Raw genomic sequence first — 26,841 nt, 5'->3', positions numbered from 1 at the left:
TTGCCTAGGGATTTGGGGGAACACTGCCTCCTTAATGAGATCTGGCCAGTCCCTTCCTCCTGGTTGCTAACCTATAAACATATTCTAGTCAGGGCCAGCTTCATGGGTGTGTCACCCACAGTCACACAAGTTCCTGTGCTCTTCTTGCTCCTAGATGTCAGCCTAGGCAGCCCCATACGTGATATTAGGGGTAAATTATTGCAAAATGATTAGTTCTAGTATTAATTTAAAGTAGTAGTATAAAAGATAAAATCACCATATTTACTAAAAGGCATCTCTTCCTTTTTAATAATTTTCTGAGACAACCTGCTTATTAAAATAAGGAAACATACTTTGAAAGCCCAAAAAAGAACTGCAAAATCTTTGCTTGGCAAATGAATACTTAATAGAGATGACGGAGGTATAACTAGACATGTCAATTATTAATTTCTATAATTACATATTGATAATTGGCTGCCTTATTTTATGTTAAAATACCCATTCCTGATACATTTATTTTCCTGTTAGGTAATCAAACTGCTGCTACAATCTTTTAATAGTGAGTTTTAACATTTCAGAATAAAACTGAATCATGAGTTTATAAAATCTTTATTAGTTCACTGAATCTACTTTTAAAAGGTGGCATTCTGTGCATGTGTATGCCTTGTTACAAAAAATACGAAGTATTTCTAAACTGAGTTATTTAGCACAATTTCTCACATTTAGCAGGGTTTCTCACATGGTAAGCTCTGAATTGGTAATTGGAAAGCTGTAATGTTGACACCTTCAGCCTCAGCCCTGGGGGTATTAGAGCCCCAGTTGGTCATCAAGGGCATCTCAAGTGTCTGTATTTGAGGGGAGGCCCTTAGAAAGGCTGTCTCAACAAACGCCATCTAATCATCTTCCCAAATGTGTGGATGCTAAAGAGTTTATAGGGTCATATAAATTTGGAAGTACTGGGTTAAACTAGGTTAAACATGGTTTTTTTTTTGTTTTTTTTTGTTTTTTTTTGTTTTTTCCTGCAGAGCCTTTCAGAAAAGTTAAAGTACTTTGTTGTATTATGAGGAAAATAGTGCACTCAGTGCCTTTCAAGTTTATTTGCTGATACCATTAATTTCACTTGGCTCCTTAGCACCTAGAGTCATGTTCAATTATACAAACAGTTTCTCAAAGTCTGGCTTTCAGATTACCTCACTCAAAGTCACCTTGGGAGTTTACTAAAAATACAGATGCTGGTTCCCACATCACACCACAGACATAATTTCTGGAGGTGCTGCATATTAAATAAGCTATAGAGAAGAAACACGTGTTTGCTCAAACATTAAAGAATCATGAGAGACAAACAGTATAATTTTTTAAACCTATTTCATGTCTTGGTAGTTGTCTGCATTTAATCAAAGAGAAAGCTAACAAATTAGTTTTTAAAATATAAATATGTTACAATTTTTTTTCTATTTTTAGCTAAAATAACACATTTTCTACCGCTATATTAAATTATTGACTTATTTGCAATATATTAAAATATTCGGGGGACGTCTTCAAGCAGAATTATAATAAAGAATTTTCATACGTTTTGAAAATTAAAGTATATATGATTTATGAAATTGTAAAAATAATGATCTTCAGCAAAATGAATGATAAAGCCTAGAGTTGGCACAGAAATAAGGAAATAGAAATTTTCAAACACTTTTGGTAGAAACGTAATCAGGAAAATCTTTCTGGAGGGCAATATGACCATTAACCATGATGGAGTAATTGATACTAGAGTACTTTCCTGCAGTAAGCAAATAAAAAAACTGGACAAAATGTATGAGGCCATTCTTTTTAGGCAACAGATAACAGGCAGTGCAAGGCTAGAAGAAAGGATACTCACAAGCTAATATTCATGATCATTCCCCACTTTCTGTCTGGGAACAATCCCAACAGAGGTTCAGAGAGCTTGTGTTTAAGCAGAGCATGGTGGTCCCACTAAGATGAGGAGGCAGATATGAAAATGTGGGGCAGCAGAAAGAAATCATTTCTGTGGTACAGAGTGTCAGAGCGAGGGAGGTGTCCAGAAAGTGGGTTTCAGAAATCCACATGGAAACAGTCTGTGAGTCTCTGGTTGAGTCCTGGGCTATATATGCAGGATGAGAGCACCAGAGGCTTACCAGATTGCAGTTGCTACCTGCGAAAACTGTTCAGATAAATTACAGGTTTGGCAATTCTGGAAGAGAAAAGCTGGATGAAGTTGTTCTTGCCTCAGTCAGATCTCATTAACACCTTGTTAAAAACCCTGACATCCAGCTGACACAAGAAAGGCTGAGATTTTACAAGTGTCGTATTCCAGAGGAAGACCTAATTTAGGCCTGCCCTAACAAAACCCATAACCTAATCTGGTAAGACCTGGAAGGGAGAGATTTCGGAGTTTGAGTCCTGTAAAATTGGAGTGACATGCTTTAAGCATATGCATTCGAACAAAGAGTAGTACAAGTTCAAACAAGTGCAAAGTGATCAGCTAATAATAAAGTGCTTGCTATAATAAGAATGAACACCATTCAGAGGAAGAAAACAGAACTCAAGTCCAGGGCACTATCCATAATTTCCAGGATTCAACAACATAATTCATTATGTATAAAAAAGAGAGAAAACAGGACCAAGAGTCAAGAAGAACAAAGTTGAGATAAACCAGATGCTGGACTTAGCAAATAACAGCGTTAAAGCAGTTATTATAATTAGTATAAAAACATTCAAATAATAAAACAAATATATTCAAAAACTAAAGAAAGACATGGTTTCAACAAATTAACAGACAGGAAAATTCATTAAAGAAATAAAGACTATCAGCCAAACAAAATGGAAATTTTAGAACTAAAAGTATAATAACAGAAATAAAATATTAACTCCATGGGGTTAATAGCAGATTAAAGTATTAGAGTTGAAAGAGAAAAAAGTCAATGAACTTGAAGACAGATTATAGAATTTATGCATTTGGAAAAACAGAGGGAAAAAAGATTGAAGAAGGTGAACAGACCCTCTTGGCCTGTGTGTTATCAAATGGTCCAACATATATGTGACTAGAGTTTCACAAGAAGAGTAGAGAGACTGGGGAAGAAAAATACTTGAAAAAATAATGGCCATACACTTCCCAAATTTGATGAAAAACATTACATTACAGATATAAGGATTCATTAATAACCAAGTTGAAGAAATGTTAAAGGAGTCAAACCCTGGCATATTTTATGTAAACTGCTGAAAACAAGCCACAGAGAAAAATCCCTGAAAGGAACAAGAGAAAAAATACATTGTCATGGGAACAAGGAACATAATTATTGGTAAGTTTTTATGAGAAACAAGGGGAGCTGAGAAGATAATGGAATGACATTTTTTTAAATGCTGAAAGAAAAGACAAAGTGAACCCACAATTCTATATCCACAAAAATACTCTTTTAAAAAAAGTGAAAACAATCAATAAAAGCGTGGAAAGTTTGTTGCCTGCAGACCTCCTGCATTTGGAGAAATTCTAAAGGATGCCTTTTAGTCTGAAAGGAATTGGTACAAAATGGAAACTCCAAAAGGAATGAGAACCCAGTATGATTCTCTTTTTTCTTAGTGCTAACTGGTTTGCAGGTAGAAGTTTTGGAACTGCTACAGATATTTGAGAACATGATAAAAGCTGAAATAAGAACAAAGCTGACCCATTTCTGAAAATCTTAGTGACAGAAAAATAAAACTATTTACTCTAAAAAATAAATAAAAAAGCCAAACAGACCTATATGTGATATCTTACAGAGTATTAAAAAATCAGTATTTATAGTCTAATCCCTGTATTAAGTAGGGAATTATATTCTATTTTTAATGCAGGTCCATTATCTTTTATCTACAAATCGAAAACTCTCAAGTTTGTTTTCTTTTTTCTTAAATTTCTTTGGTGGCAAAATCTGTCCTGACTTGAACTAATTTGGTCATAAAACCTGACCTGCACTGACTCAGGCTATTTATGGTGGTGGGTTTTTGTACACATGGTTTGAAGATTTCTGCTTCACTGCAGAAGTAGTACTGTGCATTATTATAGGGTGTGGTCCAAGGTTCTGCAAATCATTTCACCTAATATATATGAATACATTACCTTTTCCTATTCAAATACTTCTGAATTCTGAGGCACATCTGGTTTCAAATAAGGAAATATAAACTGTAATTTCTTTTCTTCCTTTTTTAAAAAAAATTATTTTCTAGATTCTTTTTACAATGAGCACATGTAACTTCGGCAATAACAATTTAACAGACATAGTTAAGTGAAGCTATAGACTGAAATATATGTTCCTGTTTTTACTAAAATGATGGAGTGTACATCCTCAAAAGCAGATCTACAAAGATTACTTTACTAAATCAGGATACCACTATGATGTCTGCCCAACAGCAGTTACGTTAGAAGGAATACAACTAATTTGCATTGTTCCCTCACATGCTGAAACACCGTGTATGTACAAGACCGTGCTCTACGAAGGTTCTCTTTTTTCAGTTATTAATAGCCCTCAGGAGTAGATAACAATTGCTCATTAACAGACCAGTTAATCGCAGTCCCTACAATACTGCCAAGTAAATTACAAAAAAAAAAAAAGAAAAAAAGAAAAGGAAATACACCACCTTCTCCAGAATCTGCAATAATGTCCTCTATTTCCATTTTATTCATTCTCGTTTTGCACTTGCAAACAGTATAAACTAGAGTAAAACCTGCCAACTGTAATCCTTTCGGTTTCTTTATAAAATGTGAATATAGTATTTGCCCTACACATCTGACAAGGCTGTTCAAGATCAAAGAAAAGAGCCTACGTGAACCTTTCTTGTAAATTCTACAGATTATAACTAATTTTACTCCCCGTAGTCTGAAACTGCCTTTCCTCATTTGTCTCTTCACCTGTTACATAAATTATTTATATGCTTTTGTTATACACCAGTGCTTTACTTTTATCTACAAATTCCAAATGAAAGAAATGCCACCAACATATTACCAATGGATTCATCTATGATGTTATTGAAGTTTTAAAAATATATTTTCTTTTTTTTGCTTTCAGCTTTTCCTAATATAGCGGGTACTCAAATGTACGTGATGCTGGAAAATAATTGCATGCATATTGTTCATTACCATTTGTATTGCTTACAAGTATCTGAGCTCTGTGAAAGGAGATGCTTTTTTTTGTTTTGTTCACTGCTTATTTCTAGTGAATATAACAGTATTGGACATGTGACAAACATTCTGAATACTTATTAAATGCATAGCTATATACTAATATATATGATATATATCATAGACATGTGTGATTAATTTCAATAACAGATATTATATAGGTACATGTGTGTATGTCTCTATTGCATGCTTACTAATTGCTAGGTTGTACACTCAGGCTTATACATATTTTATCTCATTTGGTCTTTAAAGTAAATCTATAAAGTCTACTTTAAAGTTCTCCTATAAGAAAACTGGGCTTAGAGATGTTATATAATTTCCTCAATGTAATACAACTGATAAGTGATAGAGGGCAGGATTTAAACTTGCATGCTAAAATATATTCTCCAATCTTTCATCCAGGAATGACATTAAAAACCATTCTAATAAATTATTTTTTATTTGGGTTTTTTTTTTTTTTTTTTTTTTTTTTTAGACGGAGTCTGGCTCTGTCACCCAGGCTGGAGTTCAGTGGCACAATCTCAGCTCACTGCAACCTCCACCTCCCAGGTTCAAGTGATTCTCCTGTGTCAGCCTCCTGAGTAGCTGGGATTACAGGTGCACGCCACCACACCTGGCTAATTGTTGTATTTTTAGTAGAGACGGGGTTTTGCCATGTTGGCCAGGCTGGTCTCAAACTCCTGACCTCAGGTGATCCACCCACCTCGGCCTCCCAAAGTGCTGGGAGTACAGGCGTGAGCCACTGCACCCAACCTTGTATTTGGTTTTATACAAGGTTTTGGAGAAGTCACAACCAAAATTAGAAATGGTGACTATGGGAACATCTCTTGATCTACATATCACACTGTCATATGTTGACATAGAATTTTACAGGTGCACACATGTGCTTGCATCCATCATGGCTGTAGAAAGTTTCAGAGTTAAACCTTTAGGCAGGTTAATTGAAAAATAGATTTCTGGGACAAAGCTGAAAGAGAAATCTTAAGGCCAATGGTTTTACTAAACTAGAAATTATATAATGAGTGACTAAGTTATGTTTTGATTTAATTGAAGCATACCAAAAAATCAGAAAACAACAAAATGTTCCCTTTTAAGATTTGACTTCATACTTTATTTATTCAACTAAGGTGTCTGTCCTCATAAAAATATCTGCTATATCTAATGTGTCAAAAAGTGTTTAATAAGTTTGTATATTCTGGTTCTAGAAGCAAATTTTCTCTGTGAGGGTTAAAAAAAAACCCATAATATAGTATTGGCTCAAGTGATAATCCATCAAAAAATGAATTATTACCATTATTTCCTGTGATATAGCTAAAGAATATTCACATAGGGCCTCAGCAATCACTAAAATTAATGTTTTAGGACTTTGTAAATTACTAAAAATTACATATCACATTTTAGTGTTCCTGTTTCATTACATTAAGAATTGTTTGTATTTATATTTTAATTTCAGATAAACTGACACATCTTCAATAATGCAGGTTTATTATGTAAGTTTTTATTGATCCTACAAAGGATGCAACAACTACATTTCCAAAGATGTAAATTCAGGGCTAACCTTCTCTATTTAATCCTTTATTGTTTGGGGAGAAGAATGACTCATCTGGGATTCATGAATTGTATGGTCACTCAACCTGTTTTCTTGCACCATTTTTTATCATAAGATAGGTTCTTCTGTGTTAGTTTTCAAAGTTTAAACCACATACATAAACTGGCCTTGAATATCTATCTACATTTCTAGGTGGCTGGGTAAGGAAAACATCTTTCCTCTCAGAATGTGGTCATCAAACAACCCATTTACTTGCATTGTTAATCTCTTCCTACTTCTTTCTGTTCATGTCTCAGGTCTTTCCATCTGGAATGGTTATTCTCCTGGCAAATGTTACCAGTGTGTAAGAAGATAGGATGAGGAAAATTACCTACTACCGGGGCACTCAGCTATAACTGTGCCACGTCTGATGATCTTGACCACCGGCATCTTCCTTCCTTTTAGTCTTTGTTCTCAAGGCTACCACAATATCACATTCTTTTATTCTCCTGTTACTTGTATGATCACTATCCATTTTCTTGGTAAATATTCTTTATTTTCCCACCCCTTAAATGAGCTCCAAGAGTTAAATTCCTTATCTGCATAGTCTCTTAGAGTGACTTCAAGCATTTTCATGGATTCAGCTATCACCCACATTGCTAATGACTCCCAGATCTCCAGCTCCAGCACAGTGCTCTCTATAACACCCTCTTTGACTAATCTGTCTGAATAGTCCACCAAATCTTCAACTTGATGTGAGACGGAACTGAGCTTGAATTTAATGATGTGAGACGGAACTGAGCTTGAATTTAATTCCTGTTCCTACTAGCTTTGCCATCCTAAGCAAGCATTTAAAGTCTCAAAGCCTCAGTTTACACAACTGTAAAATGGGGATAATGATTCTCATTGGGTTGCTGTGTGATTTTAATGAAATAATGTATTTTAAGTGATCAGTTTAGACTCTCATGCATAGTAGGTCAAAAGAGGAGATAAGTGTGCCATTTATTTTTAAAAAAGGAATTCATTACTCTCCAAATCTGATTGCTGATTCTCTCTTACCTTGATCAGTCAATGGTATTTCTTTCCACCACTTGCCAAGTCATAAATCTACGAATCAAGCCACAAATCAGTTTTTTATCATCAGGTCCTTTCTTTCTCCCAGATACCTTTTAGATCGGATAATGTCATTTCTAACCCCTGTCTTAACTTGTGGGCTCTCATCATTTCTTACCTATAGCAGAAAAAAAAGTCTTATTTTCTTTTCTCTGTCTTTAATGTATCCTCTACATCATCGTGAAAATGATCTACCTAAAAATGTGTAAGGGTTATGGCTGACACACTCTTAGGTGACCTTTAATGAGTCATGCTCTTGTATAACTCCTCCTCTTGAGTGCAGGTGGAACATGTGGCTTGCTTTTAAGCAACAGAAAAATATAAAAGTGATGGTATGTCAATACCAAGATTATGATTATATGAGACCCCATCTCAGCGATTGAAGTGAGAGACTCTACTAGCCTTGAAGAAGCAAACAACCACATTTTAAAGAGCCAATGAGGAGATCTATGTGCAAAAACCTGTGGGTGGCCTCAAGGAGCTAAGGACCTTACTTCTGAAAGAGCCAGTGAGGAGATCTATGTGCAAAAACCTGTGGGTGGCCTCAAAGAGCTAAGGACCTTACTTCTGCAAAAGCAAGGAACTGAATTTTGCCAAAAACCAGGTGGGTTTGGATGAGGACCTTGAACTTTAAAAAACAATGCAGCCTGGCTAAATTTTGATTACAACCTTGTGAGACCCTGATCAGAGAGGCTAGCTAAGCAATCATCCTTAGGAGCTGTAAGATAATAAGTGTATGTAGTCTTAAGCCACAAATTTTGTGGTAATTTGTTATACAGCAATAGAAAACTATCTCAAATATGTATCAGGCAGCCACTCCCATGCAAAATAAATATTCATTGAATTGGATTAAATTGTCTCCTCCATTGGGTGAAGAGATTCTTAAAGGAAAGTGATGTTGCCATTTTTCTTTATATATCGTAAGTCCTGGCGTGCAATAAGCTCAATAAATTCTAATGACTGAATAAGTGACATGTTTATGATATATTACCATGTTATTCTATACTGGTTGAGAAAGAGCTCTAGAACATAACATGTTATCTTTTTGCATAAATCAGTAAGGACATTTCTAGAGTTTTAAACATCAGAATTGATTAATCTTTGTTTTAAAAATTATTAAAAGAAGCATAGATTAAGCTATAACTCAAAAGCTAGTTGTATTAAGTTTCTATTGCTGTCATGAACAAATTACTACCAATTTAGTGTCTTAAAAACACACATTAAAGGCCAGGTGCAGTGGCTCATGCCTGTAATCCCAGCACTTTGGGAGGCTGAGGTGGGCAGATGGCTTGAGCCCAGGAGTTCAAGATCAGCCTGGGCAACGTGGAGAAACCCCATCTCTACCAAAAATAGAAAAATTAGCCAGGCACAGTGGTATGCGCCTGTAGTATCAGATACTCGGGAGGCTGAGATGGGAGGATCGCCTGAGCCCGGGGTGCAGAGATTGCAGTGAGCTGAGATCACACCACTGCACTCTGGCCTAGGCCACAAAGCAAGACCCTGTCTCAAAAAACAACACAAATTTATTATCTTAGAGTTCTGTAAACTAGAATTCCATCACGGGTCTCATTGCACTAAAAAAAGATTTTGAGAGGGTTCCTTTCTGGATGCTTTAGGGAGAATGAATATACACCCTTGCATTTTCCAGCTTCTAGAGACCACCTGCTTTCCTTGGCATATGTTCTCATTCCTCCATCTCCAAAGCCAGCTAAGTCACATTTCTCTGACACTTCTTCCACTATCACATCTCTAACAATGGCCAGGAAAGCTCTGCTTTTTAAGAACTCATGTGATTAGACTGGGCACACCCAAGCAATTCAGGAAAATCTCCCCATCTCAAAGTCTGTAACATTAAACATATCTGCAAGTTCCTTTTCACAAATAAGATAACACATCCCCAGTTCCAGAGATTAGGACATAGAGATCTTTTGGGACAGAGGCATTATTCTGCCCACCCCATTAGTGGAAGAGAAGAATAAGAATGCAACTCATTGTAACACATACAACTCTAACACCACAGACTTCCTCAGAAACTCCATTTTCAGATCTTTTCATTCCAACTTAAATTATATTTCACATTCTATAATGAAACATTTCCTTCTATTTTCTAGAATTTGAACTTTCCCAAGTTCAATAAAAAATTTTAAAAGCCAGCTTTCTGCAAAAACCGTCACCACAACTGGCAGCTATAGCCTTCCTATGGATACTCACATAGGGAAGTCCTGGCCTGGCTCAGCAGCAGGCTGTGAATTCTTCTCCTTGGGACAAAGCCTGCCAAGTCTGCCTCAGGGAAACTTGGCAGCACATCAAGAACAAAAACTTAGTGTGGCTGTTTATTCTTGACACACAGACAATAGACTGCATCATTTAATGTCTTCAGGCTAGAAAATTTTTCTTACATTCCTATCACTAGAGGGTTAAATAGGGGCAACACTCAGGGATGAGGTCTGACTGTAATTGTTTTCAAGTCATCTACAGAAACATCAGGGATTCAGTAGTAAATGAGCCAGTGGAGCAAAGTGAATCACTGCTCTCTGTCCTCCTGCTGAGAGCCAGTAGGTCCTTGAATGATATTCCAAACTCTCCAAATATATGCAGAATCCATTTTAATTAAGAAAAAAAATGCCAAAGAGTTTGATGGGTGTTTTGGTGAGCGTGCAAGACATTTTGAATATAGATATGAGTCCCAATTTAAAACAAATTTTAAATGGGCAAAAATTTAGTGATACATCAAAAATGAAGGTAAAGTTCTACTCCCTTTCCACATCTTCCCCTCTTGCCCCCAATTTTTATCTCCTTTCTTCCTAGGCATAATGTAACTGACATAAACATATCAAATTCACAGGTTAAATTTGAGCACATAAGTTAATTCACACACAAAAAATTCAGTCTGTTCCAAGGTGCAGTTCGTCCAAGTCTTCTCTATCACCTTGTTGAAGATGAATCTTGTTCACATGTAAGACTTGGTAGTAACATATTGATGGGTTAAAATGAGTGCTATCACTCAAACAAAGCAATGCCAATGCTAACGTTGAATGTCAACACATCAGGGATATCATCATGATATATGTGGATGAAACATTTAATTCATAGTAAAATGAGAAAATATAAATGAACTTCATTTAAGGAAAAAATGTAAAGTAGTTATGGTAAATGAGGTAAAAATGTGAAGAGAATAAATGCTCAATATATGAAATCAGACAGCATGGGGTTATATTCTGGTTGTATTATACATTAACTGCTATCTCTATGATCTTATCTGTGATTCTGCCCGAAAACAATGACAAATAATAAATGCAACTCATTCATTCAAATAATACCTCTTGAGTGGCTACTCTGAGTGATGCACTAGTCTAGGTACTAAGGATACAGCAATAAATCAATCAAACCCATATCCCTGCCCTCCATGGCACCTACATTGTTACAATTCTTCATATGATATTTATAAGGGTTGGATGAGATAATCTATTTAGCATTCCTGGAAAAAGATAAGCACTGCAGATAAATTTAATTAGCATCATTATAATAGTAATAAAATATTTTAGAAATCTGTAAATACATATTTATTTGCCTAAGCCAGAATACTAAATAGTTAATGGGTAATTTGAGCAGACTAGAACCAATTATCATATATATTAACATAGATATGACACATTATATGTCTATATCTTTATACAATCATTACATGAGATTTTACGTTGTCCTTAAAATAACAGGTCTCTGAAGAGTAGCTTGAAAAATAATGCTGCTTTTTGAAACAAATTTTTTCAGCAATGAGCCGTATTTTTATTTTTAATAAGTTTTCTTTTTAAAGTAAAATGTAAATGACAACATTTGCCTCTAGATTAGCATTCATTCAGGACTATGTTCTTTTCTTTCCCTGTCTCTTCACATACCTCTCTTTGCTACTCTTCTACATAATCAAGTAGTCATGACACCATGACTTATCATCTATCTCCCATCAATTCAGCCATCGTTCCACTCTGTTCCATTAGTATTTCCTGCTGTGAAAATCCCTGTAGAATCTATGGTAAACTCTCAGAAGTTTCCACATTCTGCTTTGGAAAGCAGTGACCCACAATGTTATTAAAAATCAGTAACTTACAAAGGGTTTTTTCCTTACGCCAAAGCAAAGGAGACGTCTAGACATCCTCAGAGTGACATTCACACACAACTTCTAGCTGACAGTCATTGTTTCTGAACTCACATGCACTGCTCCAGCTATCAAATTTTACATGGGGTATTTTAAGGAGTTCTTTAAAAATCAAAATTCCTGGCTCTGCAGTCCATTAAGTGTGCCATTCCAAGAGATGCAACTGCCAGAACTGGTTAGTTACTATGAAGGCAGTTATCCTCTAATGCTACAAGGCAAGCATTTTAAAGCTTTATTCACATATGTGACACACACTTCAAAACTCCACACTTTCAGAGGACTTCCTGGAACCAATGTTCCAACTTAGTACTCCTCCAGTTAAACGGAAGCTAATAAGAAGAATGAAACAGTATACACTATATAAGAATGTTAGCAGAACATCACATGTATTGACCCTACATTAAAAAATCATAATAGCATTAAATCATCCTAAACCTCCAACACCCATTCATAAGAATACTCCCACTCTTTCATCAAAAACCACATGTCACTCTGATTCATGTATAGTGCTAAAAATACAAATTTTACAGAATGTTTCTGAACCTGACCCAGACACTTAAATATTTTCATAACTCCAGAAGTAAAAGGAAAACCAGCAAAAATCTCTTCACCGTGTAACACAGTCTGCTTTGAACAAACAGCCTGGACGTAAGCAGTAGGTGGCAAAGTTAAAATAGAAATGTTAATCCTATGAGAACCCTTGCCTGCTGTTTTATAGCCCTTCCTCAAGATTAAAAAAAAAGAGAGAGATAAAAAACATAAAAACACCTACAGCCCTAATACTACAGAATAAAACAAAGTGCTGATTTTAAAATACATTTTTTCAACCTGTAATTTTTTTTTTTATAGACAGTAGTATCAGGAATGGGTGGGAAAATAAATAAATGTAGTTTCCAGCTTAAATTTTAACAAAGTAGCAGCATCTTTTTACTCAAGATAAAAGAAGAAATATCAATTTGGGGCAACATTATGAATTACTGTATTATATCTACATATTAGCAAATAGCTTCTTGAAGAAGTATTAATTTTTTAAAAAATTTACAATTATCAACCAAAACAGTGACAAGCAAACTTTTTCTGTAAAAGGCCAAAATATATATATTTCTGGCTTGGCTGGCTAAAAGGTCTCTGTGGCAACTAATCAACCCTGCTGCTGTAGTACAAAGGCAGCCACAGATGAAATGTAAATGAATGGGTGTGGCTATATTTTAATAAAACTTTCTCTATGGACGCTGAAATCTAAAAATTATATAATCTTCACTGTTCATGAGATATTCTGCTTTTTATTTTTTCAACCATTTAAAAATGCAAAACAACATTATTAGTGTAGGTACCATACAGAACATACAGTGGGCTAGATTTGGGCCATAGGTTATATTATTAGTTTGCCAACCCATAGACTAGATACCAATAATGAAAACCATAAGAAATAAAAGGTCAGAGGACAATGTTCACTTTTCCTTCCTTACTTCCTCTTTCCCTTCCGGCCTCCATTTTTTCCTTTTCTTTTTAAATTAATTAGTAATTAATTTTGCTTGATATCTGGCAACACAAAAAATAATCTGATGCAGTTTGATGGGAGCAGAAGTCAGTATCTCAAATTCAGCCAGAGTTGTACATGATAATGGTATTGGGCTAACTGTAACAGTTACCAGGCACGGAGCCCACACAACTACCATGGAGATTCTGGAAGCTACAAAATCATTCATAATATTCAAAGTGAACATCATTACATGAAATCCTATTTGTATTCCAATGAACTGTCACATAAGTTTCCCCATGCCATCTTCTTTGACAAATAATATCTTCATTGAGTTCCCCTGAATCTTCCATGATGATACAGAAGAAAAGCCAAAAAGAAACTTGCTTCATTGTGCCAATAACTGGAGCATCATCATTCGTTTATAACAGCTGAAGGGCTGTCTGACACTAGGGGACCTGGAAACACCCAAGAAATGTTCTATCCTTCCCAAGACAGTTAGATATACAATGCTACGAAATCCTGGGACAATGACCTGTGATTCTCCCCTAAAAAGGCTATTTTGTCCCTTTTAGTAGCAAACAGGAAGACAGAACTCTCTTCAGGAGAAATTTTGCCAGCAAACCCAGAACTACTTGAGCAGTAGTTTTTTTTTTTTTTTTAGACAGAGTTTCACTCTTGTTGCCCAGGCTGGAGTGCAATGGCGTGATCTTTGCTCACCACAACCTCTGCCTCTCGGGTTCAAGTGATTCTCCGACCTCAGCCTCCTGAGTAGCTGGGATTACAGGCATGTGCCACCACGCCCGGCTAATTTTGGATTTTTAGTAGAGACAGGGTTTCTCCATGTTGGTCAGGCTGGTCTCGAACTCCTGACCTCGGGTGATCTGCTGGCCTTGGCCTCCCAAAGTGCTGGAATTACAGGCGTGAGCCACTGCGCCTGGCCGCAGTAAATATTTTATACCAATATACTGGTTGTTAGAGACTCAGGTAAATTGAAATCATTGTTTAAAAATTATAATGCAGCCTGTTATGACAATAAGGTCCAGTGGCTAAGCACGTTACCATCTCTTCAGTAAGATGCTGTTGGCAGGGGCATTGTCACAGCACACACTTTCCTATTAGGATGGGATCCTCAAGAGACTCCTGTGGCTTTGTAAGCAATCATCAGTGCAGCTTCCACTACAATTAAAAACACACGCCTAAATATTGTTTTTGAAAATGACACAAGTGTTTAAATACCAAAATAAAAATTCTATGAAATGGTGCCAGAAACTTATGTGGTAAGAAAAGCCAAAGAATTTGTGCAAAAGTATGCTTCTTACTGTCTTCTATGAATAAATACTGCTGAACAGCTCATAATGGCTTAAAATTCCACCCATGAACTCTACATCTTTTATGGAGAAAATACACAATATTTCATGTAGATTTTCATGGGAAAAAAAAAAAAAACCAACCAACTTGGCTGCGGCATCAAAGTCCACCTTTGAGTAAGACAGGCTTCACAAAAAAAAAGAGAAAACAGTCATCTTTTCTGGGTAATATGACACATTGTGGAGAGGTAATATTCCAAATTAACACATAGCCTCAGGAAAAATAAAATTGTTTTTCTAACACAAACTCTAAGTTGAATGATCTGAGCTAAGGCTAAAAGCAAATCTTTGTAGTCACTTACATGAAGGCTGTATCTGTAGAGAACAAACCTTATATGCAAATGAAGATTAGCTTTTACAGTCACATTTATGAATTCATATTACATGAGTAACAATGGACATAGTTATGATTTTCAATTTATCTTGACAAATATTTATTGAGCTTATCAGGTACTGTGATATGCCTAGAGAGAAATTATATAGCAAAGAGAGATAGAACTTTGAGAGAAATGGGCAGTAATGAATACAAATATGGGAGATTGGATTAACTGCTGGGTGGAGAGTTTTCAAAGAGGATAAATTGAGTTTGAAGCATGATGTTTGAAATGTTAATGGGTTATACAATGTGTATTATCCAACAGTCAACTGTAATGAAAACACTGAGCATAGGAAATGATAAGGAATAACAATATACATTTGGGATTTGTTTGCAAAGAATGGATAATTAGAGCCAAGTGAATGAATGAGATGGACATGGAGTATCTTAAAAAAGGGGACCATAAGGCCAGGCGCGGTGGTTCATGCCTGTCATCCCAGCACTTTGGGAGGCCAAGGTGGGTGGATCATGAGGTCAAGAGATCGAGACCATCCTGGCCAACATGGTGAAACCCTGTCTCTATTAAAAATACAAAAATTAGCTGGGCATGGTGGCACACGCTTGTAATCCCAGCAACTTGGGAGGCTGAAGCAGGAGAATATCTTGAACCCGGGAGGCAGAGGTTGCAGTGAGCCGAGATCGTGCCACTGCACTCCAGCCTGGGTGATAGAGCAAGACTCCGTCTCAAAAAAAAAAAAAAAAAAAAAAAAGCGGGGGGGAACATAGATAGAACCTCAGGGAATACCCACATTCATGGGCAGGAGGAAGCCAGCTAAGAGGGAACCACTAGGAAGAGAGGAGAATCCTCTGACACATGACTGAAGCAATAGGTAAAGTGAGATTCTCCAACGCCAACTGATGCAAATAGGAGAGAGAGGTATTTCAGTGGTTAAAAGCCTGTATTTTTCTTATCATGAGACCATGCAAGACCTTGACAAAATCTGCAATACAGCAGAAGTGGCAGTGGGTGAAGACAGATACTTAGTTTCATAATCTGGCAAGGCTTCTAAGTTGAGGATTCAGTGGAGGATGAAATGGAAGAATCAAGTGAGTAAGAATATAATTGATAGCAAAAGTCCTGGAGATGGTAGGATGAGATACAAATTGAGAGCAGAGTGAGGAACAGTTATTCTGGGAAGGAAGGATTATTCCTCAGATGTCAAGCAAGCAAAGAGAGGACTAGTGAAAACTCAGATATGTCCAACTGTGGGAAAGGATGCCAACCTAGGGTGCCAAAAAGGATAACAAATGTAGTAGCACATTTTAGAAGATTCTCAATCTCGGACCATAAAGCTGAAATTATATGAAAATGAAACATTCAGATATGGGGTTTTTAAGAATAAAAAAAGGATAAAATAAAAACCTTATCTTAGCACACTTTGGAAATTTTATTTAGCCAAGAAAAAGTACCGACATCTTAAACTGATTGAAGTATGAGTGCAATTTATCCCTTGATCCAGAACACATATTCCACCACTGCCATATTTTATAATGACTTTTACAGATGTGTTGTCTCTTTCCTAATAAACTACCTAATTTCATAAAGTATTTCTAAGATTACAACAAGATGTTATTGTAAAGAGTGTTATTGTAAGTGAAGAGATTTCATCAGTTGCTATAAGGTAGTTAGGGATGTTTGAAAATACATTTTAAATTACTGCCCGACCGACAAGCCAGGGTGTGAAAGACGTGAGTAGTGGTTCCTAACTTTAGTGTGCATCAGAATTACTTAGAGGGCTTGTGAAAACACAGATGAGTGGGTTTCATCCCTAGAATTTTGGAAGAAGCACCTCAGAATTTATATTTCCAACAAGTTCTCAGTGATACTGATATTGCTGGTCCAGGGACCACACTTTGAGAACTGCTGCTCTATAACATACAATGCTAGTTATTCCATATCATGTGGGTCTATAAACAAGCACATTTTCATTCAACTTCTATCAAAGTAAACTGATAGAATTTGTAGATGTATTAAAAGAGTGTCACCAATATTTTCAAAAAACCTGTCTATATTTGAGTCACATTCACTTCCAAATGTTATATTGAGTATGTTATCTGTCATTATCATTATCCTTAGAAAATGGCTTCATGTATTGATTAAGAAGTCACAGAGTCTGTTTCAGTTGAAAGGAACACTTACCTACATGGCTTATTAAATAAGGGCTAAACCAGCTTCGGTTATGTCTGGATGCAATTCTAGTACTTAATCATTGCTTTTTACTTTTTCCACTGAGACAAGTAGAAGTTTTTCACAAAGCTGGTTCATTTCCAGTTGGATGGAAAGTGCAGCAGAGAAATCATACAAATATCTTGTAATGACAAATTGCCAAGAAAATCACATAGCCCTACCTACATATATTTTATAATATATATATTATATAATGTATATATCTCTATATATATTCCTCACAAGAACTCTATAATTTACTTTATTAACTTCATTTTACAGATGTGGAAATTGAGGCAAAAAGAGATTAAATATCTCACTAAGGGCTAGACAGACGTAATTATTGGAGTTTTTCTAGTTTCAATATCATGGCCCTTACCTACTACCTATATTTAGTACATTCTTTTATTACACATTAAAGCGTATCTTGGGCTCAAATATTTACCTGTTCCGAGAAACAGGACATGGTATCTCCCATCAGCAGCGTTCACTCGATCCACAGCTATCTTTGTATACTTGTAGTCAGTGCCAATACGAACAATCAAAGGCCTTTTGTGGACTGGGTAGATGGAATTGTACATGAGAGGATGGTTCCGAATAAAAGTGACAACATCATCTGGGAACTCCTTGGTGGTTCGCATATTGGGTGTAAATGCTCCTCCTGGACACTAGAAAGAAAGTTTTAAAGAACCAAGTTAATAAAATAGTTGCCTTGTTCTAGTAATAATCAAAAACTCTCTACTTTTGAAATCACTTAGAAGCTCCAGTTGTTTTAAGTATATCTGCTACCTATGGAGGTGAAAAGAAATAGCATGATTATGTTTTACTATCTGTAGATGATTAATACAGTGTGTATTAATTTTGAATTAGGCTAAGTCCTTGTATGTTATTCTGTTTTCAGAGAAGAGCTGATGCCATCTTGTATATGAGATAACTCTTCACCCTTCTCACTCACCACTTTTCTATTTATTTTGTCCCAGATACCATTTTGTTAGGAAAACAAAAACTAGTGGACACAATCTAATGCTGCTACTTGTTAAAATAATTATATTATTACCATTAAATTCAGTCAAACTCTGACATGTAAAAGTTTTATTTCATCTGATCTGCCCTCCCGAAAGAGAGGGCAGTATACCATATGTTGTAAAATGATAAATTTTGCAACATAGCAAAATTTCATCTCTGGGAAAAAAGTTAAAAATTAGCTAGGTGTGGTTGTGCATGCCTGTGATCCCAACTCCTTGGGAAACTGAGGCAGGAGGATCTCTTGAGCCCAGGAATTTGAGGCTGCTGTGAACTGTGATGAAACCACTGTACTCTAGTCTGGGCAACAGAGTGAAATCCCACCTCTATAAAAAAAGGAAGAAGAAGAAAAAAAAGGAGGAGGAGGAGGAGAAAGGAGGAGGAGGAAGGAGAAGGGGAGGAGAGAAGAGAAGAAGAAGAAAGAAGAAGAAAGCTTAGATTGGATGTGTTAAATTAAATCTGGTAATTCCTCTCTATCAAAGATCCCATTCATTATCCTTAGAATAAAATACCAACAGCTTAGAATGGCCTACAAGCCTCTGCATGATCTGGCCTGAGCCAGCCCCTCCTACTGTAGGTCTTGCTGCTCCTGAGCCTCAAGCATACTTCCCCTCCAGGATCTTGCACCTGCTGTTCCCCTTCTGGCATACTGCTCTCCAGAACACCTCATTTCTGTTACCTCATTCAGTTCTCAGTTCAAAAGTTGCTTCTTGAAAGTGATGACGTATAAAAGTAGCTCCCCTTCTCCGTCTCTACTTTCTGTCTCCTTGGCCTGCTATTTTTCTTCACAGCCCTATTTACCTAACAGTATATTATGTATCAGTTGCTTGCGTCTTTATTGCCTGTTTCTCCCTCTAGAACTGCCTGTTTCTCCCTATAGAATGTAAGCTTGTGCTGACTGTAACTGGGTCTATTTTGTTATTGTTTTGCCATCAGACTCGTAACAGAGCTGGTTAGTAGATAATCACCAAAGAGTAGTTGAATAAATGCATTATATCATTCATTGTATCTGGCCTGCAATTTTGGTGCTGGGTCTGTATGAAACAGGGGCCTCCATTCTGGCCAGGAGGGAAAAGTTTCAGAGCATTAAGTCCAAAGGGGCAGGCAGAAAACAAGAACAAGATCTGGAGAAAGGACTGCTGAACAGCATCAGCAGTTCTGGCAAGGGAACCTGACAAGGGCTTCTGAGGAGAAGATTCCATTTGTAGGGCACCTAAGGCCAAACTTTAGGGTAGGCTGGGAACTGCTGAAGCCAGAACTCAAACTCACTCACTAATTGGATCTGAGTGTTAAGTTATATGAGAAAAACCATTGGGTATAATATTTTAATACATACAAACATTATTACTATTAATAATGTTATTAAATACCTGTCAATATTAAATTCCTGTCGATATCTCTACTTCCAGAAACAAAAACACTATATTTTTCTTGAAACACACAGCACTATTGTGTTGGTTTTCATTTATCCTCTTTAGAGAGGTATGTGGTAAAAGGAAAGTAACAAAGCAAGCTGCCTGTTTGATAGCAATAGGCACAGCATCAGTCATAAATAGCAGGATGCAATGGGGACTGTGACAAACTGGGGAGTTATGTGTTATCCAAAGATGGCAATGAACACTTATCCAGCTGACTGCTTCTAAGCAGGAATAAAATCCTCGTGCTTCTAGACCTCAGCAGAAGACAGAATGTGGAATTTTATGTAAAATCTGCCAAGTGTTTAATGTTGACTCAGTAAAAAAAGAACAGCAACGTGGGGGGCCAAACAAAATATGACAATCTCCAGGTTAAATCCCTGCAACAGCTGTCCAGCAGTATTAGTGCCTTTGGGCCAATGTTGTCAGGCAGGCCTCCACGTGCAGCTAGATCTTAGCAGATTACTAATATCATCTCACTCATTTAGACTGCATCATCATGAGTGCAATATTTAGACTTACTTTGACCAGTTAACATTACCAGACTAGAACTTTTTACAGATCTGATAAATATAGTTCCCTTTTTGTAGAAAGGCACAAGGAGCAATTAAATGACTTAAAAGAGTAGCAGTAATGAGACAAGTAATAAAATAAAACCTCTCATTCTTTATTCCATTAACTAGACTTTCATCTGGAGTTCATATGTTTTTATTTTTTTAAAAGCATTATATTTAAATACACATTTATAAACTGCTCACAACAAAGACCAAAATGAGGACAAAAAATTTAATTTGAGGTTGTTCTAAGCTGATGATCGTGTTCCATACTTCTGCAAAATATAGAATTATGGGTGTTTTCTAGCCTCAATCTTCACACAAAGTGGAAAAAGGGAAATACATTGCTCACTGCATGAAAACATGGAAAGAGCAATGCATGGGTAATTTAAATAGTTCCAGAACTTCATACAACACCACTAATGATGGCTTGCTAAACTGAAATGTCTCCTTAAGTATTTGCAAGCATTCTCGTTTCTAAGTTCTGGAAAAATCAAAGTTAGCATATATTACTAAACAATTTACATAATTTCCAGTTAGTACAGTTTGATGTGAGATAAGCTTACTAAATGATCAGTGCCTGATCTCTGGCTTTTACTTAATGGTAAATGAAATCCAGGTTAACAATTATGTCAAGGTTGCTCAAAACCGTAGTTATTAAATAGGTAATCTAAACAAATCAAATAAGTTACTTTGCATTCATTAAAATATTCTCCACAAGACTTTTTTTTAAATACTCCCATGAATTTATCACCTAGAAACAAGTGTCTCCTAGTATATGTTCAAACTTACCAAATAATTCTTTTTGATAATAATTATTCTATTGATTCATGGCATCAACTCTGCTGATAAGACAGACAATGAGTGCTAATAATGTAACACAAACAAAAATTGATTGCCCTTTGTAGACTCTATCTGCAATACTGAGTTTGCTCAGTGTCATACTGCCAAGAATAAATCACATGTGATTAACTTTTCTCTCACCATGCAATATAATGAAGCATGTTTATTGAAACTTCAAGATAACATAACATCTATGTGCTAACGTAAAATATTTGTCCACTAACTAGGCTGGTGTTTCATTCTTTAGAACGTTAATTTTACTCTGCAAATAGTCATTAAGTAATTTGGTTAAACTTCTCCTTTAAGTGTTTTTCCTCAGTTCTAGCTGTTGGTTTATCAAGCAGTGATAAGCCCTCCTTTTTTGAGTAAAGACATTTCAAGTGCTCTGATTACTAAAGTGTGATATGAAATGCTAGGAACAATAAGAATGCCATGTTAGGAAAGTAACAGCAATTGTCCTTACCAAACTTCTTTCCTATACTCAGGTATTCATAAATATCTGCTGCCTTCTGAAGTTTCTAAATGTTCTCTTAATCTTCACGTCCATTAGGTCAGTTTTCAGAATATACTTATATATTAATATATGTATCCATTACTTGGACATATTTTATCCAAAAAGCACTTTGATGTGCCCAGTAGGGGACATAAGAATAAAAAATTACTGTTATCTTCTAGACAAGTATTCTAGTAAGAAAGACAGACATATTCAAAGCAAAATAACAATATTATGACAAAAAGTAATAATTTGAAACAAATGTAAGATAAACAATCAATTTTGGTTTAGGATCAATTTCCCTACATACTCAAGAGCCAATATTTTTAAACCAAGTTTTTAACAGTGGAGAACTTACAGCTGCCAAGGTCAGCGAAGAGGTTTAGAGATGAGAAAATAAAATTTAGAGTATTTAGAGAACTGTAATTCCTAGGGCATGGCTGGATCATGGAGACCAAAGTGAAGGAAAGAGGTAGGAGGTGAGGCTGAAGACAGATTGCAGAAAATAAATGCAAAACTAGGCAGAGAAAGAGTGACTAGCATGGTCAAGGGGATCTTAACCTAACACGTGGGGGATGAGTGGTATATAGATAAATAAAGGGTCTTGGTGGCACTCTAGAATCTATGCTTATTTCTAGTACTGGTCTATGAAATTTGTATACTGAGAAAAACTCATTTTATGTTTCAACCTTGGTAATTCAAGCCCTTTGTTTGAAGCCCCAAAAATTACATAGTTGAAGACTTGTACTTATGTATTAGCTGACCCTCATCTTCCTTATATTTGCCCTCCCCTACATATAAAAGCCCACTGTTCCAGTCCTACTAATCCACACAGAGCTTTGAAAAATCACTTATTCATTTCCATCTGTGTCTCGTAGCGTATGCTGTACCCTTCATCTGAAAACTCCTTCCTTCCTTACTCAATTTATCCACATCCAATCACCCTAGGGCAAGCTCAATCTCACATTTTTTTAATCCCTTTTCAAATCAGGCTGTTTTACTACAATCTCTCTCTCCTCTAAACTTTAATAATATTTATTTTTAAAATTTTATTCACGTTTTGAATAATGATGTCAGACGACGTAATTAATTTTTCATGTCTATATGTCTTATGTATTCAATTTTCTTAGAAACATTCCTAACTGAATGTTTTCAAACATCTAAGAGAAATAGAAATACTCTAATGTAAGCACAACCAGAAGACATATGTAATCAACAAAACTGCCAGCAATGAACTTCTCGTATCCTTGCCACTACTATGGGGCTCATCAATTTTCTGTGATCCTTTGCATGTACCCGACCTGTCCAAGGCATGATGATGGAAGCACATGACTCTGTTATACTTATAAAGAGATGTTAAAGTTGAACACTTTCATTAAGTTCTGCTTTAACAGGATATACAACATATACAAACAATCTCCTGCAGAAGCTTTATACACGTTGCAGCAGAATAATGTAATATGTTTGCTCGGCCACAGAGTTTTCATTCTTTGGCTGCCCTTTGCAACATACCAAAAGTGTCTTGTTTCTTCCACAAACTTGAATTACTTATGGAAAAATATTATGACACAATTGGCAGGCTCCTTCCTACTGACTTGGGCTTGCTGGTGGGGTCGTTTGCTAACAGAGCTACCAACCGTGCTTTAAAAGAAGCACCTACAGGGAATATTAGAACGAGGGTATGAGATTTCTGCCAGTCTCATTTCTTTAAGAACACAGCCATATATTTATGGGATTGACTGGGCAACCATACTACTGTATGGGGAAATAAAGTAGGACAATCACAGTTGATCCTTCATTGGGAGGACTTCAGAAGCAACATTCTTAACCTTAGAGAAGAGAGAATACTTTGGATTACTTGGCTGCAGGTGGTTTGGCTACTATGAGACGATATTAAACACTGGAAGTGCAAGGAAGAGACAGACACTGCCACTCTGAGTCAGAGAGCTGACTTCACGGTGTTTTGCTGGTTGAAGGGTGGAGGGACAGAATCTTCAGGGAGGTACGCTTTTCCAGGAGGAGTTCCAAAGGTCACTCCTCTACCCTGCCTCTTTTATTCTCTAAGGATCACTCATCTGACAATTTTTTGATTTGAAGGAGCTGCTCTGGTCTCAACACCAGATGTAAGAAACCACATTATAGAAATATTTCTCAAATCCTGACTACTCCCTTTTTTCATGGAGTCTGCTGCAGATGTGTGTTGCTAACCCTGGCTTACTCTACACTGCTTTGGAACAGGAAACAAATGGTCATTCTTGAGAGCTAAAAAACAGTGAAAAGTGGGACTGTTAGCAGAATTTTCCAATTTAGCATTGGTTTATTCTGTTTTACTAAAAAGGGTTTAGTATTTTATATAGAACAATTGCTGCCTGACATGAATGGTTTTCTCACAGTGATGCTCTGAGTTCTATACACCTGTTAAGGTGCCTTTTAAGTTGTCACGTGGGTGAAGAGCCTGATGAGAGGTAAGGTCAGAGGTCACTTTTCTTGAGGAAAAAAAAAAACTCCCTGATTTGTAGCATTTGCCAATTTCCATGGTGTAGATTGTTCCACGATAGCTGATTTCAAGTTACCACTCTAATGTTCTTAATTGAGAAGAGGTGTACATTATCTGCTCTTGTAAGCTGGGTCCATGCTGGCTCCAGCACAGACTGCATGAGGCTCTGAGGCCTCAAACCCTGATTCAAGCAGCATGGCTCTCTTTTATTTTTAATATCTTTATTTGAAGGGTTTCTCTTAAGTTTTTTTAGGGGGAACAGAATTTTGTTTAGTTTGCAAATCAACTGCTCCTGTACTAACCCCATTTATATGCTGTTCAAAAGAATCACTGATGAAAGCACATGTAATCACAACCACCTCTTAATTTTCCATATTAAGATGAGTCTATGACTAGGTCAATTTCAAATAGCAAGTCACTCTCAAAAGTATATTTTTCTCTGAAAATGCATAAAATATGTTGAGTAAAATAATAACAGCCTTTGATATATAATGGAATTTGAAAGTTGTTCAGCCTCCCCTTCCTTTTCTCTTAAATAGTCTCTGCTTCTTATCCGGCACTCCCCAATCTTTTCTTTTTTTATTTTTATTTTTTGGAGACGGAGTCTCGCTTTGTCGCCCAGGCTGGAGTGCAGTGGTGCGATCTCGGCTCACTGCAAGTTCCCCTCCCGGGTTCACACCATTCTCCTGCCTCAGCCTCCCCAGTAGCTGGGACTACAGGCGCCCGCTACCACACCAGGACTCCCCAATCTTAAAATGGCTGTATCTGCTGACGCTTTTCCCTGTTTTATACAAAATTAATGTTCTGTCCATCTTCTTTAGAGCTGTGAACATCAGAGAGAGATCATCTTAAAGGATAATATAAATTCTGTGACAGGACTTGGTTGTCACTTATAATTAAGTGTGACCTAAAAATTTAATCTTTTTATGAATAAGTAGCAATTTTCATAATTTTTCCAAAGTTAATTAAAGATCAATTGTTCCACACAAAATACATACAAATGATTAAACTTTGAGTTTCCTAGCTAGGAACGAAACTTAAGCTTTAAAAATTTTGGAATAAAATATGCTCTTTAAAGGCTTAGCAAACTGTATCTTCAATTTTCAAAAAATTAACATTGGTATAATTTAAGAAGAAAAATAAGGAGCAAACAATATTGCAAATAAACTCTAATAAGAAAAATAAAATGAATCAACAATTAGTAAAAATTATATGGGATAATTATTTGGAAGAATATTAGCAAAGATAATTTCAAATTCAAGAAAAAAGCAACACCTTGTTTACATAAGTGTATCTATCTTTTGATTTTTAAAATAAATTCATTATTCATATTTATCCATTTTATAATTATAGCCCTATTTTATGAAATGCAGAGATATAAGATTATATTTCTCTTAATGTTCAATTGTATAACATCTCTCGGTGTACTGTCTGACATTTTAGAAACAAAAACTAATCAACATTCTAGAAGCCAGACGAGAAAGAAAGAGTAGGACTGTTATCAATGGACCCTTAGAAAAATTCTGGTCTAATATTCCAGTGCACTGTCTGTATCTTCAGCTGGAAAACTGAGTTTTCAATGTATCCCTAATACTACTAATATTGCATGATATGGATATAGCTACCTGCTTTAATAACAGTACTTCTAGTTCAGACCATTCCTAATTAGAAAGCTGCCTGTAGTTAAATAGTTCTAATCTGTGTTACTTCATAGTTATTAATATTTTATTTGAAAAATTACATCTCATTTGTTGTAATTATTTGCTTACACACACATTTTCTTCCTATGAGATATATGTAACACAATTTCTATCTAAATAGATTCCTAGAAATGGAACTATCTCTATGTGAAGTATCTCTAAATTATTTCTCACATGGTTATTCCTTAATTAAAACAGATATTCAGGCCGGGTGCAGTGGCTCACGCCTGTAATCCCAGCACTTTGGGAGGCCAAGGCGGGCGGATCACGAGGTCAGGAGTTTGAGACCAGCCTGACCAACATGGTGAAACCCTGTCTCTACTAAAAACACAAAAATTAGCAGGGCATGGTGGTGCATGCTTGTAATCCCAGCTACTTAGGAGGCTGAGGCAGGAGAATCGCTTGAACCCGGGAGACGGAGGGTGAGGTGAGCTGAGATTGCACCACTACAATCCACCCTGGGCAACAGAGTGAGACTCCGTCTCAAAAAAACCCCAAAAAACCCCACAGATATTCATTACCTGTTAAATGAATTTTTATAAAGCATCATAACAAAGAATTTTCCCTGGATACTTACAGTTCCAGGGCGAGGATATGGAATTCTGCCCTGATAGGAAATCAGCTGATGATTGGGCCCTTCTTTGTGGGCAAAAGGCCCATTAAACACAGTCTGTATATCAGATAAATGATACACACACACTGCTGATCCTTTGAAAACTGAGCTAAAAAAGAAAACAGAAAAAGGCATTTTCAAATTTTTAAAATTAAAATACAATTTTAAAAATATATGGTAAAATTTATGATAAAAAGTTAATATAATCCACCATAGAAAAGTTAAATGTTATCGAACACATGTGAAAAGCTGAAAAACTTTGAAAAAAGGTATTGACACATAAAGCATTACAATCTTCAATTCATCCATGGAGTTAGTAGACAATAAGTTATAGTAAAGTCCTTTTCAATGTTTCCAAAATACAGGACAA

The 26,841-nt window shown here is 36.1% G+C and overlaps 1 protein-coding gene across 1 annotated transcript in view; it reads right to left on the bottom strand.

Annotated features, from left to right (window-relative positions):
- Positions 1 to 26,841, bottom strand: part of SEMA3C (semaphorin 3C) — a 180,243-nt gene that overhangs the window by 29,130 nt on the left and 124,272 nt on the right. Inside the window, exons 11-12 of the mRNA XM_054495877.2 lie at positions 26,436 to 26,580; positions 17,779 to 18,001 (exon numbers count right to left, since the gene is read on the bottom strand). Coding sequence (XP_054351852.1) covers positions 17,779 to 18,001; positions 26,436 to 26,580 — 368 coding nt within the window. The remainder of the gene's footprint in view (positions 1 to 17,778; positions 18,002 to 26,435; positions 26,581 to 26,841) is intronic.

This window comes from Pongo pygmaeus, chromosome 6 (genome assembly GCF_028885625.2).
Source record: "Pongo pygmaeus isolate AG05252 chromosome 6, NHGRI_mPonPyg2-v2.0_pri, whole genome shotgun sequence".
In the NCBI taxonomy this organism is placed as follows: Eukaryota; Metazoa; Chordata; class Mammalia; order Primates; family Hominidae; genus Pongo; species Pongo pygmaeus.
Note: the sequence above shows the minus strand (reverse complement) of the source record. Positions and strands in the feature narration are given on the sequence as shown.